The 17255-nt window shown below is 38.2% G+C and overlaps 1 protein-coding gene across 2 annotated transcripts in view; it reads right to left on the bottom strand.

Annotated features, from left to right (window-relative positions):
• Window positions 1-2799: 2799 nt before the first annotated feature.
• Window positions 2800-17255, bottom strand: part of ice1 (interactor of little elongation complex ELL subunit 1) — a 40205-nt gene continuing 25749 nt past the window's right edge. For both annotated transcript variants that reach the window (XM_002935134.5, XM_012965511.3), the window contains 6 exons: window positions 16653-16821; window positions 13230-13390; window positions 12947-13137; window positions 10170-10276; window positions 8104-8202; window positions 2800-6518 (listed from right to left, as the gene is read on the bottom strand). In XM_002935134.5, coding sequence (XP_002935180.3) covers window positions 6340-6518; window positions 8104-8202; window positions 10170-10276; window positions 12947-13137; window positions 13230-13390; window positions 16653-16821 — 906 coding nt within the window. In that variant the 3' untranslated portion in view covers window positions 2800-6339. The remainder of the gene's footprint in view (window positions 6519-8103; window positions 8203-10169; window positions 10277-12946; window positions 13138-13229; window positions 13391-16652; window positions 16822-17255) is intronic.

Raw genomic sequence — 17255 nt, 5'->3', positions numbered from 1 at the left:
TCCGCCCACTTTTTCTAACCTAGGCCACAGTTATATAGTAAAGACCACTGTGCAAAGTTTGGGGACCCTGGTTTTAATAGTGTCTGAAAGGCAGCAATTTAAATTTCCTCACTGAAAGCCAACGAGTGACATCTGATTTGTGGTTGGTGGATCTGCCCACTTTTTCTAACCTGGAACTGCAGTTAACCAGTGACTAAAAAGTTTTAGGGACCCTAGGATTAATAGTGAAAGAACGGCAGCAGTTTAAATTTAAACCAATAACAGTCAATAGGTAAATTGTGATTGGTGGTTCCGCCCACTTTTTCTAACCTTGAGTCGAAGTCACCCAGTGACAAACAGTGGCACCCTGGCATAAATAGTGTGAGAATGACAGCATTTTAAATTTAAACCAATAAAATTCAATGGATGAAACATGATTGGCTGTTAGTGGCCCAACCCACTTTTCCTATTTTGGAACTGCAGTCCCCCAGTGACCAACTTTGCAAAGTTTGGGGACTCAGGCATAAAAATTGTGCGACTGACAGCATTTTACACCTCATCATTGAAAGTAAATAGGTGAAATGTGATTGGCTGTTGGTGGCTCCACCTACTTTAAACAAATCGTTTTGGAGGGCACACCACAATTGCTAAAGCAAAAATAGCTGGCTTTAAAACAAAGACAGCAAAAAGAAGAAAAAAAGGTGCAAATGAGAATCCCCAAGCCCACATAGGGGCAAACAGAATATTAATACAAATCAATCAATTACTCAATGCACACCTACTAACCACAAAAATGCAGCAAATGGTATGTTTAATATATAATGCTCTTTATATGGAAAATATTCACAGAACAATAAATACAATTACAATGCATAATATACATACCACCAGTTGGACAAAATGTAATATACAGAAAAAGCAGACACGTGTGGATTGAGAAAACCCCAACGTTTCGGAACACAGTCCTTTGTCAAGGGGATTCTTGACAAAGGCCCTACCCACTTTTCTAAACTTGGAACGTAGTCTCCCAGTGATTGACTGTGCAAAGTTTGGGAACCCTGTCGTCAGATAAGATTTAACAGGTGAAATCTGATTGGCTGTTGGTGGCTCCTCTTACTTTTTCTAACCTTGAACCGCAGTTACCTGGTGACTAAATCTGCAAAGTTTGGGGACCTCTGCCCTGTGAGAATGGCAGCAGGTTGAATTTATGCCAAGTCATTAGGTAAAATCTCATTGGCTGTTCACAGCTACGCCCTTTTGGGAATCCAACAATCATCATAATTTCATTCAGCCTGCCTCCATGACTATGCGATTCAAGTTTGGTGAGTGTAGCCTCAAAGCTGTAAGGTTGGCAGCAGTTTCAATTTCCCCATTAAAGTCAACGGGTAAAATTTGATTGGCTGTTGTTGGCCCCTCCCACTTTGGGTCATCCAACAAATGTTGCTGTTTTATTCGGGGTGACCCTGTGATGATGTTATTCAAGTTTGGGGGGTGTAGCTTGAAAGCTTTAAGAGTGGCAGCAGTTTGAAAATCTTCCTTGTCAGTGGGAAAATTGGGGTGTTCAGAGCAGCGCCACAAAAACAAGGGGGGCGGGATCGCTTAGAAAAGCACAAGCAACCTGCTCCACTATAGGGCGAAGAAGTGTGGAGAGTTTAGGTGTTGTACCCCTAAAACTGTAGGAGGAGTAGTGTTTAGAAAATGGGGGGGGCGCTAAGAAGAAAAAGCAGAAGAATAAGCTATGTGTTTTTCAACTCAACATAATAAATTGTACAGCAGTGAACCCTCAGTTTTACATATCCTATAAGTTTTTCCTAATTTTACACCATTTTTTTGTGGTCCCACCAACTTATAATGCATTTCCCTTATTTTACATTTTCCTAGATTTTATGCCTTTTTGGTCCCTTGAAAAATATAAATGGGGGCTTTGCTGCATTTCTAAAGACTATGCCAAAATGAGAGATGTACTCCTTAAAGGAATACCGTCATGGGAACACATGTTTTCAAAATGCATCATTTAACAGAGCTTCTCCAGCAGAATGCTGCATTGAAATCCAATTTTCAAAAACATAAACCAAATTTTTTATATTTAAATTTTGAAATTTCGCATGAGGCTAGCCACATTCTTCATTTCCCAGGGTGCCACAGCCATGTGACCTGTTCTCTGATAAACTCCAGTCACTCTTTACTGCTGAGCTGCAAGTTGGAGTGATATCACCCCCCCCCCCCCAGCAGCCAATCAGCAGAACAATGGGACGGTAGCAAGATAGCAGCTCCCAGTAGATATCAGAATAGAAATCAATAGTAAGAAATCCAAGTCCGGCTTGGAACTCCAAGTTACATGGGAGTAGGAGAAACAATACGGTATCTGAAAGCAGTTCTAATGTGTAGTGCTGGCTCTTTCTGAAAGCTCACACTCAGGCACAATGCACTGAGATGGCGCCTACACACCAATATACAACAACAAAAAAATACATTTGTTGGTTTGAGAATACAACTTAAAATGGTAGAGTGAATTATTTGCTATGTAAACAGTCTCATTTAGAAATAAGACTTATACCAAAAAATCATGACAGTATCGCTTTAAAAGTCTACTAAACTGCTCTTAAGTGGCCCCCTATGGCTGCAGTCATATGAGGTCAGCTTATGGGTAGAAAGTTGTAAGCTGTATTTCCCAAACAACTAGCTAGTTACTGCTTTGAACCCCCACCTAAGTGAGTTAATGACACAGAGCACTGGAGGTAAGTTATTTACTTTATGTGGCCCCATCTTAATGTAACAGAAACACAATTTCATAAAAACTGAACTTAAGACACAGATAGGTAAGCTCTTTCCTGTTTTATTAGAAAGCATCTCGGATGCATATTAAAATAAAAAAAAATCAAGTTTATACAATCTATGTACAGAAAGTAAAATTTCCAAAGTGGAATAACATCAAATGTGAAACACATTATAGGGCTATCTATAAATATACAATTATTCACAGGGATCTGTTAGCTCTATGAACTTTTTTCCTTTTCACTATACAAATAGCAAACATTATAACAGTGATATAAAGTCAATAGAGAACAAAAGTGCCATATTACAAGGTAAAGCTGCCACAACAAAAGCAAGAAAGCAGTTTAAAATATTAAAATACACTACATCCAGCTATTTGAAGACTATTTAATGCTCTTGCTTTAAAATTTCTCATTTATCTTTTTAGCTGCAGTCATTGAGTCCAATACACACAACCAATTGTGGCATGCACACAGAACATTGTGTAAAATCACAATTTAGTACTAATTCTGACCTAGCTTCTCTGTGCACAAAGGTTTAAAAAGTGCACACTAAAGATCATTTTTGCACACACAGCAAAAACAAATTAGAGGGAACACTAGTGGTATATGCTAGGGGCAAAAAGCTTTTCTTTAGGGTCCTTGCTGTTACTACACTCCTAAGCATATACAACACTTCATCATATTTAGAATGATGCTGAATGTTTCGTGTAAGAATCATTTCATCACTGCAACATCAGCTTTTAAGACAGAATCCATACTGAATTCATAGAATCATATATCAAATCCATACATCCCATAGAACAATGCTATTGCATTGGGTTTCTTGAAGAAAAAAAAAAAACAGAAATGGTGTTGCTTTAAGGAGGCAAAGACCAGGCATCTTAGAAAACCACATTATTCTCCGATTATTATTCGAAGAGTTGTTGCCACTTCACATACACATATAATGCCCAACAATTACATATGTGTCAGAAGTGTCATTTATGGTGACAAAAGTCATTTCATCCCATATTAACTACTGGTAGCAAATCATATAAACAAACCATTTTTTTTTATTAAAGAAAGTTTTGATTTATGATTACCAGGGCCAAATTAAAGTGATTCTTGACCAGTCTGAACTAACTCTAGAGCATACACCACCCCCCCCCCAGGACCCAATGTCACTTGGTACAGTTAACCACCTGTAATGGAGTAGCCTAAATTTCACTGGTACTGAAGAAAGAGCCAGTTATACAGCTGAAAACAGCATGAAAATCACAGGTCATCTTTTTAGTTCAAATAGGTCAGTATACATTATATTAAAGTTTCTGACACAAATGATATTTTGATTACAAGTACCTGTGGCAGAAACTGTAATACGGCAGATCACTAACCAGTCACCTGAACTAAAAGCTGGCACACCTGCTCTACCCTTATCATTAGTGCACAAGAATGTTTTACTGCACTTTGCCGAGTGAAAGCCCTTAGGCAGAATAAACAATCAAGAATCCCAGAGTCCGGTTTGTCAGATACATGTCTGGCAACAACTGTTTGTGCTCTACTACAAGAAGTACTGGTGCAGATTCCATGTGTATGGAATTCCTACAGACAGATAGAGAAAACTTCAAATGCAGTTGTATAGGTGACCTAATTAAATGGTTACTTTATACAGACGCCTGTCAAAAAATCCCAGGTAAAATATCAGGTCGTATGTCTTTTTTCAACCCAACTTACTATGTTACTATGTAGGTCCACCGCTGGAAAAAAAAACAAACATTTATTAAATATACTTTACTTGCAAAATCTTTAGCTTTTATAAAATCACGATCTTCTGCATTTCAGTTTCCCCTTTCCTCCACCTGCACAAATCTTAAGACAGCCGGTGGCTGCTCTACTTCAAAATGATCACGTATCAGAGTTCTGAAGGGTTAGCCTTAGTGAGAAACAAACACATGAATTAACCCCTAAGCTACTTTCCTGCCCTTCAGAACTTGGATGGACAGGTGATTATTTTGAAGTTCTACAATCATCGATCATTTAATATTTGCGCAGCCTGAAGTCCTGGCAAGGGAAAAGGAGGAACAAAGTGCAAAAGATTTTCAAATTAGAATATTCTGAAGATTCTTTTTCAGCAGTAGACCTCAAAATGAGATTTTACTTGTGACTTTATATCCCCTTTAATAATGCTGGTAAAGCAATATGCAAAACATAAATAAGTGTATAAATTTAGGTTAATTCGCATAAAAAGGTATACACAACAAGAGATAATAGGCTAGAAGAAGTGCTATTCAACATATACATGTTAACCAAATCATACCATTACGTAATAATTTAACATCCCAGTCACCTTTGCCTTCTGAGAAAAAGCTTTGCCCTAAGACTGATGGTACACAAAGTGACTTCCTGGGCGTGTATTTTCATGCTCAACTCCCCCCTCCCCATGCACGCGCACACACCGCGCACACACACACACACTCTCTCTGTTACTCAGTAGTTCTGAAAGCACTGGCAAGGGCAATTTGTTTTGATGTAGGTTTTCAAGCAAGCATTGCATTAAAATAGCTTGCAATCTGTGTTTTCATACAACTCCTGAATTACCACTGACATTAAGGGGCAGAACAGCAGAGGATTTGTAGAATTTTAAGTCTAAATAAGGAGGAAAAAAACTCCACATCCACAAATAGATATGCATGCCATAAGCTCTAGTTCTTAGGCCACTTTCATTTTTTGATGTTACTGTTCCTTAAAGTACAAAGTACTGTATTGAGAGAAAGAAATAATCAAAAATTGAGAACTGAATTTTAAATAGGAAACTACGGAAATGATATTGCTGTAGTATAAAGTTTTCTGAAAAAATAGATTAAAGATCCTATACCTATGCTGCTAAACTGATCAACAGGTCTATTCAGGATGACATAGGTTCCTTATTGGCCTTAATTAGAAACTGAAAACTAATATCAACAGCACAATGAATGTGAGTTTCTGTGAAACATTTACATGCCTAAGAATAGAATTAACATATTATTGTTACTCAAAGTTTTGTGCTTTGCTGTGCTATAAAATTACAAACTAAAAAAAAGGTTCCAACAGATAATGGCTTATTTCCCTTATATCACAATGTGCAAATAATTACAAAAAAAGGCACTTTTTGATTTGAAAGATACAACCACCCCTGAATGTTTAAAATAATCAAGATGGTCATTTGAGTAATCCGATGCTGCATATATTGCCATTTCCAAGTCCCACTAAACAATGGCAGCTGTGATCACAAAGTAACCTGTGCAGCTGCATTTCCTGGCTTTTGTCTTTCTGAATGCAGGACTCGCTGAAAGTGTGAAGCCGAGGCTGACCATATCAAAGTTGCTGAGTTCTGGGTGATTCGTCAATTCATTTACTGAGCAGTCCAAGCACAGCACGATTGACAGTGAAAATGCAGCAAAGCCTACTACATACTGCCAGTCAGACAGCAAAGAGGCTGCTGGTAAAGCTGGAGGGCTCCTTTGTAAAATTCACTGTAGCTGTTTCAGTTTGAAACAGAGCTGTAATATATACATATATTTAATTTATTCAGGGATAATGATATGATGTTAAGTGCAGACTTTGATTAATTCTCAATAGCAGTCAGAGAAGCAACCTCAGCCAGGGCACTTGTGAGAGCAGGAGGAATACTGTTAGTTGCAGCCTTTCTCCAGTCCTCCAATGTCTTGTGTATAGTTTGTGGGTCACACGGAGACACATCACAGAGCATGTATACAGAAGCCAGCTGAACACCCCAAGGCATGTCTGTAAAAAGAACACAACCAATGCATCAGTAAAAAAATTAAAATGTATGAGCATAATTTACCAAACCAGAAATCAATATATAAAATACAGGTAAAGGATCCGTTATCCCGAAACCCGTTATCCAGAAAGTTCCGAATTATGGAAAGGTCATCTCCCATAGACTCTATTTTAAACAAATGGTTCCAATTTTTAGAAATTTCCCTTTTCTCTGTAAAATTAAAACAGTAGCTTGTACTTGATCCAAACTATAATATACTATACTACTGTGAGATATTAACCTGTACAACCTTGCATGTGGTTATCTTATGTTGGATGCGCCTGATTTTACAGCCCATATCTTGTGTTTATTAATATGGTAGTCATGTAAGCACTTGTGAGTGTCCTTTTATTAAATAATTTGATTATTGAAACTTAGCAGTAGCGGCTGCATTTCCCACCCTAGGCTTATACTTAAGTCAATAAGTTTTTCCAGTTTTCTTAGGTAAAATTAGGTACCTCGGCTTATATTCGGATTGGCTTATACTCGAGTATATACGATAATCTTTATTGGATGCAGAACAATCCTATTGGGTTTATTTAACGTTTAATTGATTTTCTAGTAAACTTAAAGCATGGAGATCCAAACTACGGAAAGATCCCTTATCCGGAAGACCCCAGGTTCCGAGCATTCTGGATAATAGATCCCATACCTGTATTTAAAACAACAAACATTAAAATTCTCTCTTTAGCAAGTGAGAAAGGAGAGCAAGAAAGATTATGTAACAGATACACCCCCAGAAGGATTTCATAAATTCAGTATAAAAAAAATTTAACTGGGGTATGTCTAACAACGTGGCAGATAAGTCTCTTAAGCAAAAGGCTATCTTTTGCTCCTAGGACAAAATTAAATAAGTTTGATTTGTTTTATTGATTTTGAGTTGTTCATTTGGAAACCGCTAAGGGCTACAAACAGTGGGTTAAATTTGATGTAGAAACTGGAATCTGATACCATTAGACTACTGCCTACTGCCAAGTAAGTACCTTTAATAAGTGATAAAAATAAATCTTTAAAGGGATACTGTTATGATTTTTATGATACTTCTTATTTCTAAATTACACTGTTTACATAGCAAATAATTCACTCTTGCTTGAACCAGCAAATGTTTTTTTTTAGCTGTAATATTGGTGTGTAGGCAGCCCGAATCTATGCTTTCAGAAGGAGCCAGCGCTACAAATTAGAACTGCTTTCAGATAACCTATTGTTTCTCCTACTCCTATGTAACTGGAGGAGTGCCAAGCCAGACTTGGATTCCTGGGTATTCTGATATCTACTGGGAGATGCTATCTTGCTCCCTTTCCATTTCAAAATCTTACATGAGGCTTTATAGCGTTAACGGCATTTGGTGTTTTCTATAGATCTTCTTTGCCTGTATAAAAAGTACCTTTGTGTTTGAAGATTTTAACTAACACTATTTATCAAATGTAATATAAGCCATTTTTTTTAACACTAATAAAACAACTAGTTTATTTGAACTTGTTTTAACATGGTTTTTATTGTGAGCTGTTACCTGTAAACAATAAAAAACATCCAACAAAATATTCTTACCCTCCTGTTGTGCGTGCTGGATAAATGCAATGATAACTGCACATATATTCTTTACAGCAGCGGTAAACCCCTCCTTCAATCCCATCTGACACAAGCACCCTGCAACAGAGAAGGCACTAGTTTATAAGAAAAATGGTAATGTGTAAGGGTGGATAAATACATGCTCTGCATAAAAGGTGCTTTGTACACACATGCCATGTATTACAACTCAATAAAAAAAAAAAAAAAAAAAGATCGCAATAGCTGAACTATCACAGGGTGGTATAACAAACATTGCTGAATATAATTAACTTGCACAGGATGAATATATGGTATTGTACAATAGAATGGTCCATAGCCCTAAGACTATTGTCACATAGATCATATATATGCTAGTGGAGAAGAATCAATCCGCTGCCTTCCACACCTATGTGTGTGAACAGACAGGCAAGGATCAGCCTATCAGGGCACAGACAGATCAGATTTTAGCCATACACCATTGGCTTAATGTCAATTGCTGTCAAAATTATCTATCCACACAGATGCCTATAAAACATTTATCGGTTATCAGGCCAATGAGTGTATCTACAAAAAAAATGTTGTAGTCACTTTAGGATCTACCGAGGTCTAAGAAGTGTCTGCATATCAAATTTCCTGTTTAAGATCTGCTCGTTTGGCGATGCCACCAAGTGATTGGATCTTCTCCCGATATCGCCCAATCTGGAGAATCCAGGGTAATCTGATCGTTTGGCCCCAGGGCGGGAATAGGAAAAGTCGATCAACGAGCCAATGGGGTTCCCGATCCAACTAGATTTTCTAACCTGCCTGATCGAGATCTGGACGATTTCAGGCCAGATATCGGTCAGGCAGGCCCGTCGGGAGTGCCCATACATGGCCGATTAGCTGCCGAATCAGTCCAAAGGACTGATATCGGCAGCTACTATCGGCCCGTGTATGGGGACCTTAAGAGATGAACGGAGATTGTAGGGCAATACAACTCTTAGGGGCACATTTACTAACCCACGAACGGGCCGAATGCGTCCGATTGTGTTTTTTTCGTAATGATCGGTATTTTGCGATTTTTTCGGAAAATTGTCGCAACTTTTTCGTTACTAATACGATTTGTGCGAAAAAACGCGAGTTTTTCGTAGCCATTCCGAAAGTTGCGCAAAATCTGGCGATTTTTCGTAGGGTTAAAACTTGCGCAAAAAGTTGCGATTTTTTCGTAGCGTTAAAACTTGCGCGAAACGTCGCACCTTTTAAGTTTTAATGCTACGAAAAAGGCGCAACTTTTCGCGCAAGTTTTAACGCTATGAAAAAAATCGCCAGATTTTGCGCAACTTTCAGAATGGCTACGAAAAACTCACGTTTTTTCGCGCAAATCGTATTGGTAACGAAAAAGTCGCGACAATTTCCGAAAAGTCGTAAAGACGCCGAAAAAAATCGCAAAAAATACGAAAAAGTCGCAAAATGTTCGTTTTCAAATCTGAATTTTTCCAATTCGGTTCAGATTCGTGTCTTAGTAAATGTGCCCCTTAGTTTACCAACTGTGCAACAGTGGCAAGTTTTAAGAATGCAATCGGCTGCCTGACTAAATCTGATCACATGGGCAATTTTAGTTCAAAACCCTGCATGCATTTTAATCCAAAGTCCCCAAAAAGTTGTGAGTTGTATCAAAACATAGTCTGCACTGTGCATGAGGGTCTTCCGAAGGCCAAAAACCAAAAGATGAAAATACCCTAAATGCATTTACACATAAAATAAATGTTTCCTTGTGAAAGTACTGTAATGTTCTGTAGTTTTAATGGTAAATGTAGTCATAAGTAGAGAGGGGAACAGCAAGGGACATACGGAGATATACATTTTTTTTTTTTTTATTAACTACTTGTGTTGAGTTTCTCTTAGGTTAATAGAAGGGGATCTGCTTTTCTCTACCTGTGAATCATATCTGCTGTCATTAGCTCCCATGGCACTACGTTGGTATGTGCAGACATGCTGAGCATATTTTGCTTTGAAAATACAAATCATGCATTTTTGCAACCAAATTCACTAAGTGTGTCTATACACAGGCCACAGGGAAATCTTACCAACAAGACGGAGCACTGTTGCAACAATGATATCTGTAACAAAAGAATTTTTCACATGTCCTTTTTTCCTTTTCACCCACTTATCCAGAATTGGCCAAAGCTCTTTGCTTTAAACAAAGAAAAAATAAAGAATGGTTAATAAGGATAGGAATAATTTCAAGGGAATGTTAAAGGAGACATATCCTATAAAAATTATGAATGTACCAGAGAATTATACTCCTCTAGATATAGAAGGATTGTGCTTTAAAAAGTTGTGTTTCCTGCTGATTTATTGAGAAATTCCACCAAAACCCCACTAGTACCGCCCATCTGTTCCACTTCCTGCTGGCTGAATTCTCTGGATGAGCCGGCGGCCCTCCGTACACTGCACTGTAGGATAGGAACCAATCAGCAGCTAGGCTGACCTGATAGAGAACTGAAGCCTGTCTTTGCTTGTGTGAGTGCAGGGCTGTGATTGGCTATCCCCCTCCTACTGTGCTTCTGGCAGGGACCGTTAGGACACGCCCACCCTTCATTTCACACTGGACGGAGAAGTGATACGATCTATAGGGAGCTCCAATAAAGGGGCCATTTTTACATAGAGGATTAATTTTTAGCAGAAAGGGAAACCAGCACCATATATTATTCATAATTGCCTACAAAATTAGCGTTTTTCCCATTTATCCAATATGTCTCCTTTAAATTTTGAACAGTCCCTGTCAGAAAAACATTTTTGTAAATCTTCCTCCTTATTCAAAATGCTTAGTTTTAAAGCTACAGACTTGGATAACCTGCTAAACCTCTGCTCTTTCTGTAGAGGATTTCCCAGGTGAGGGCTTGGCAGGCAGGCAGGCAGGCAGCCAACTGATTCTGCTATGCCTTCCCTCTCCTGCTTTATTTGCATATATGATACCACTGGCTGGCAAAATTCAGACAACAATCAGATGAATGACCTTGACATCAAAAGCGTCTCACAACGCTGCTCCACCCTACATCTCTTAAAGGAACAGTAACACCAAAAAATTAAAGTGTATCAAAGTAAGTAATATATAATGTATTGTTGCGCTGCACTGGTAAATGTTGTGTGTTTGCTACAGTAACCCTACTATAGTTTATATAAATAAGCTGCTGTGTAGCCATGGGGGCAGCCATTTAAGTTGGACAAAAGGCACAGGATACATAGCAGATAACAGATAAGCTGTTTAGGTTCCTACAGAGCTTATCTGTTATCTGCTATGTATCCTGTGCCTTTTCGCCTTTTTTCCAGCTTGAATGGCTGCCACCGTGGCTACACGGCAGCTTATTTATATAAACTACAGTAGCATTTCTGAAGGAAATATGAAACGGTTACTAGTGCAGGGCAACAGTATGTTGTATTTTTATTACTTTAAAATGCTTTGACATTTTGGTGTTACTGTTCCTGAATGGTTTAGTTAATACTTGTAAACCTGGAGTTATGTTCATCCAATGATCAACTCCTTAACACCTCACTTATTACCTTTTCCCAAAGACTCTTAAGACTTCTCTAGAGTTGCTCCCCTTCTCTGAATTCTCATCCATGTTCTATCCGACTTTTCCCAATCTCATTCAGCCTTTAAAAAAAACCTCTTAGGCTTCTTCAAAGAGAACTGTTTTAAATCTAGCATCTCTTTAGTACACACTATATGCTACTACCACCTGCTAAATATGCCAAATCTCTTACTTTACTGACTTTTCTATTTAACCCCACACCTTGTGTCTTAAACTCACTTCTTATTTTAGATTATAAACTCTACTTCCTGTATTATACTATCTGTAAATTCAATGTATACAATTATTATACAGCGTTGTGGAATTCCCTCCCCGAATCAGTTGTGCTGGCTGATACATTATATAACTTTAAGAAGGGGCTGGATGGATTCTTAGCAAGTGAGGGAATACAGGGTTATGGGAGATAGCTCTCAGTACAAGTGAGGGAATACAGGGTTATGGGAGATAGCTCTTAGTACAAGTTGATCCAGGGACTGGTCCGATTGGCATCTTGGAGTCAGGAAGGAAATTTTTCCCCTCTGCGGCAAATTAGAGAGGCTTCAGATAGGTTTTTTGCCTTCCTCTGGATCAACTAGTAGTTAGGCAGGTTATATATAGGCATTATGGTTGAACGTGATGGACGTATGTCTTTTTTCAACCCAACTTACTATATTGTAGAATATGTTGTTACTTTATAAATGTGTTAATAAGAGGTACAAATTTATCTTTAGTACTTGAACGTTTTAATCATATACTGTATATACTCGAGTATAAACCTAGTTTTTCAGCACCCAAAATGTGCTGAAAATGTCACCCTCGGCTTATACTCGAGTCGGGTGCCATGGGTCCCTCCAGACAAGCACCCTTTGTGTGCAAATTAGGCCACCTGCAACCAGACCCTCCAGTGATCTGGCCCGCTCCCAATCGCAATACTTATTTCCCCTTATGTGTCCCCCAGGACCAGGCCTGCTGCCAGTCTGCCAATGCGCAATGCGTGGGGTAGTACTCATACTGTTTTTGTTGACCCTCTTCTCCACTTACAGACCTAGTTTACTGTTTTTCTTTAAAATAAATATTTAAAAACATACACCCCACTGATGCCTCAATTAATGTAATTGTATTGGTATTTATTTTGATTATTGAAACTTAGCAGTAGCTGCTGCATTTCCCATTTTTTAGGTAAAATTAGGTACCTCGGCTTATATTCGGATCGGCTTATACTCGAGTATATACAGTAGATAAACAGGTGTAAGGTAACACTTAAACTGGGTTAAGATTACATATAATACCTTATGACATTGTCATGAGTCCATATCCATTTACGGTGGCAGCACATGAGATTGACAGCAAATATGTACTCCCACATTTTATCAGTCAGATCCTCACCAAATTGCTCACTCTGATGAAATTTTAGCTCTGAACAGAGCTGAATACCATTCATCACACTGGACAGAATAACCCTCATGTTTTGAGGAGGAGACTACAAAGAGAATTGAAACAGAATATCAAATATTTATTAATAACTCAATAAAGAATACATTTATCTTTTCTGCTTGAAAGAATTGAACCCACCTTCTCCCAGTTTAGGTAAGCGCTCAAACAAATGCGGACATCATCTTTTGCCAGTTGCTTAAGAAGTGCCTGTAATGCCCTGTTGATCACACTGTTCTGAGATAATACTTTGTTCCACGAGCTTATTATGAAGAGAAGCATCTTATCTGGCTCTGGGAAATCTGCATGAGAAGCAAAGGACTGAATATTTTGCAAAAAATATTTTTATATGGGTATGGGATCTATCATCTGGAAACCTAAAAAAGTACACATTCTCCTGAATTCAAAATGGGTACCCATGTCCTTCTACATCAAAGTACCAAGCCGCAAAGCTTTCCTAAAGTTGGCAATTTTGATAACATTTCCAAAAATCCTCTCAAAGCTTCCACTTTGCAGCATCTTATCTCCCAAGTATCATTAGGTACCAAGATAAAACACCCATAATTTAAACGCCAGGGGGCCACTGAACAGTTTGATACCCAATATGTATAGGTTTACCTAAGTATGTGGCATGTAGAGGCCCCAATATGAACATACCCCCATATGATCTATCATTTCAGCTTCTGCAAAATCAACACATTTACATCATTTTATGTGGAATAAAGTTAGTAAAAAGTACACTTACCCAAGAAAATCATATATTTTTGGAAAGTACACATTCCCCGAAATCTAAAATGGGTAACCATGTCTTTCCACTCCAAAATACCAAGCCGTGGATGGTTTCCTAAGTTTGACGATTTTATGACATTTCCAAAAATTACCTCAAAACTTCCAATATGCAGCATCTTATTTTCTACAGGTCATTAGGTACCAAGACAAACCTCCCTAAATATGAACCCCAGAGGTCTACTGAACAGTTTGATGCCCACTGTACATAGGTTTATCAAAGAACATGGCACTTGGGGGCCCATTTACTTACGAACGGGCCGAATGCGTCCGATTGCGTTTTTTTTCGTAATGATCGGTATTTTGCGATTTTTTCGGAAAATTATCGCGACTTTTTCGTTACCAATACGATTTTGGCGGAAAAACGCGAGTTTTTCATAGCCATTCCGAAAGTTGCGATTTTTTCGTAGCGTTAAAACTTGCGCAAAAAGTTGCGATTTTTTCGTAGTGTTAAAACTTGCGCAAAACATCGCGCCTTTTAAGTTTTAACGCTACGAAAAAATCGCAACTTTCGGAATTGGTAACGAAAAAGTCGCGATAATTTCCGAAAAGTCGTAAAGGCGCCGAAAAAAATTGCAAAAATACGAAAAAGTCGCAAAATGTTCGTTTTCCAATCGGAATTTTTCCAATTCGGTCGGAATTCGTGTCTTAGTAAATCAGCCCCTTAGTGTGCACAAGGTATATTTTGGGGTCTCTAATTTCATGGCTTACGTTTACCTAATTCATAACCACATGGCAGTTTTATGTGCGATAGAAACTGCAGAAATGTACGGTGACCCCTGAAAAACATATATTTTTGGAAAGTACACAATCTGACAAATCCAACATGGGAAAAGAGTCCTTTCTACACCAAAGTACCAATCTGCAAAGCTTTCCTAAAGTTAATGGTTTCTATGACATTTCAGAAAATCGCCTAAAAATGTTGCAATTTGCCGCATTTATCTCACACAATTTCTTGCATACAAAGGCATATCACCCCAAATAGTAACACCAGAGGTCCACTGAACAGTTTGATGCCCTGTATGCATAGATTTAACAAACTATGTGGCGTACAGGGGCACCCAAATAAAAATAGGGCATATGAATTTTCACATATGACGCTCTGGCTTGTGCAATTTTTGCACCCAGTATGTGTATTATGTGCCATAAGACCCCCTAACAGTATGGAGACCCTAGAAAACCATATATTTTCCAAAAATACACATTCTGACAAAACAAAAATGGGTAAATACATCTTTCTACTGCAAACCAACAAACTACAAAGCTATGCTAAACAGAACGGTTTTTATAACATTTCTGAAAATTGTCACAAAGCATTTTGCCCCATTATGTACCTCACATTTCAAAACATACCAACATAAAACACTCTAAATAGTGGTCAGAATATCTGATCCAATAGTCATGCTGTCAAAATAAACAGTTTTTAGGGAAAAAAATAAAAAATAAAAAAATAGTATTTGTGTATACATGTGTGTACATATGTAAAAGTTGTGTGACAGTGTGTAAGTGTGTACATGAGTGTATATAATTGTGCAAAGTGGGGAAAAAAAAAACCTGTGAAATGGTGTGCTGTGTGTGTAAATGTATGTAAATGTATGAAAGTGTGTGAAAGTGAAAAAACCCCAAAAAAACAAAAATCAAATCACCCTTACCACGTCGTTGGCAGTTAAAGGGTTAAGATGGACATAAGAATACATCATGCAAATAGATGCGTTATATTGCTTTTTAATTATACAGGAAAGCATTAAAGTTTTGTTAAAGGACATGTAAAGCCTACATACAATGTATATCAGTTGTGCACATCTCCCCCACCCAAATGGCATCATTTGTACTGCATATATCCCCTGCGCTTGCCAGCACCATCACATTTTCTTAAAGCAAATAGCAGCTTTCACCTGGTGGCCATTTTTCCTCTGATACATAATCAGATACATTTAAATTTGCAAGCAGCATACACACACACAGACCCTTATTCAGCATACATTTCATCAAGAATACAGGCTCACACAGGCACAACTGTCTCTGATAAAAGTTCTGCTTTGTTTAAGCACTGTAATGGTAAAGCTTATCATACAGCAGACAGCTAGAGCTTCTATGGGAACCAGCAATGCCATCTTTTTACTGGCTGCTAGACTGGAGGGCGTGTTTACTAATCTGAGTTTAGAACAACTGAGCATGCCCACAAGCCAGAAATCAAAGCAAATTCCCGAGGGGGGCCGAGTGGGTTACAGGGGGAGAAGGAAATCTAAGTGATAAAGGGGATGTTGCAGCCTTACTATTAACCTTTGGACAACCAGTGGGGCAGGTATTGAAAGATTTTAAAGAGGCTGTTCACTGATTACATTTGTGTGTGTGTGTGTGTGTGGGGGGGGGGGGTTACATGTCCTTTAACAAAAAAAAAGCCACTGCTATATTCTTATAGTACAGGCATGACTCCTTCATGTCACTGACAAATTTTAATGTCTGAGATTTATTGAGCTCAAAACAGGGGCAATACTAAGCAATGGAAAAAAACCCTGGAAGTTGTTCCTACAGGATAATTCTATTTGCAGCCTCGTTCAGCTACTCTTGGCCCCAGTGCTGACTTGCAATGCTCTCCTGGCTTTTTTAAAAAAAAAAAAAATGATTTCAGACAACAGTAAGAATCGGCCTGTGTAATCAGAAAAACTGGCATGTCAGTTACTGTCTAATGCTTAGAAAATGTGAATTAAAGTTTAGTGCTTATTTTTTTTTATTACATTGAACTCTTGGATATATTCAGCTTTAAGCGTACCTTACCTTCTGTAAATATACAGTAAGAGAGAACACGAGCTCTCTCTAAGTCCCCTATTTGGCGGCACAATCCTGTATAAACTCTGCAGAGCGCCTGTATAACACTGCCATCCAGTGATGCCTTCTCAGTCTTCAGCTTCTTTAATATTGCATGAAGTAAATCTTCGACCTTACCCTTCAAACACAATTCAAATACAGTACAGTTTATTTTCTCAATATTCTTTATCATAAATTAATTAGTATTTATGTTCCACCTTAAAAATGAAAAGGTACGGCAATAACACTGCACCTAAAATTTAGCCGGGGGGAGGGGTTAATATGTGCCTTTCCCACCTCTCCTGTGGCCAGCTGAATAATTTTATAAAGGCAAGACAATTTTTTAAAAAAAAATCAGACACAAGACAGAGCTAGAACCTGGGCTAAAAAGGCTCTTTGCATTAGCACCAACATAATATTCCTGAGGCAATCACATCCCTAAATGCACAACTTGGTGTTCATGTGCAAGAAGCTTTCCACATTTTCTATCCACTTCAAAAATCCAAACAGAATTCTATTTTTATCAACACTTGCATAAGGACAGATGATTTCTGAGTGTGGTCACACCAGCAC

Source organism: Xenopus tropicalis, chromosome 6, assembly GCF_000004195.4.
Source record: "Xenopus tropicalis strain Nigerian chromosome 6, UCB_Xtro_10.0, whole genome shotgun sequence".
In the NCBI taxonomy this organism is placed as follows: Eukaryota; Metazoa; Chordata; class Amphibia; order Anura; family Pipidae; genus Xenopus; species Xenopus tropicalis.
The sequence above is the reverse complement of the archived record's forward strand: the minus strand, read 5'-3'. Positions and strand labels throughout refer to the sequence as shown.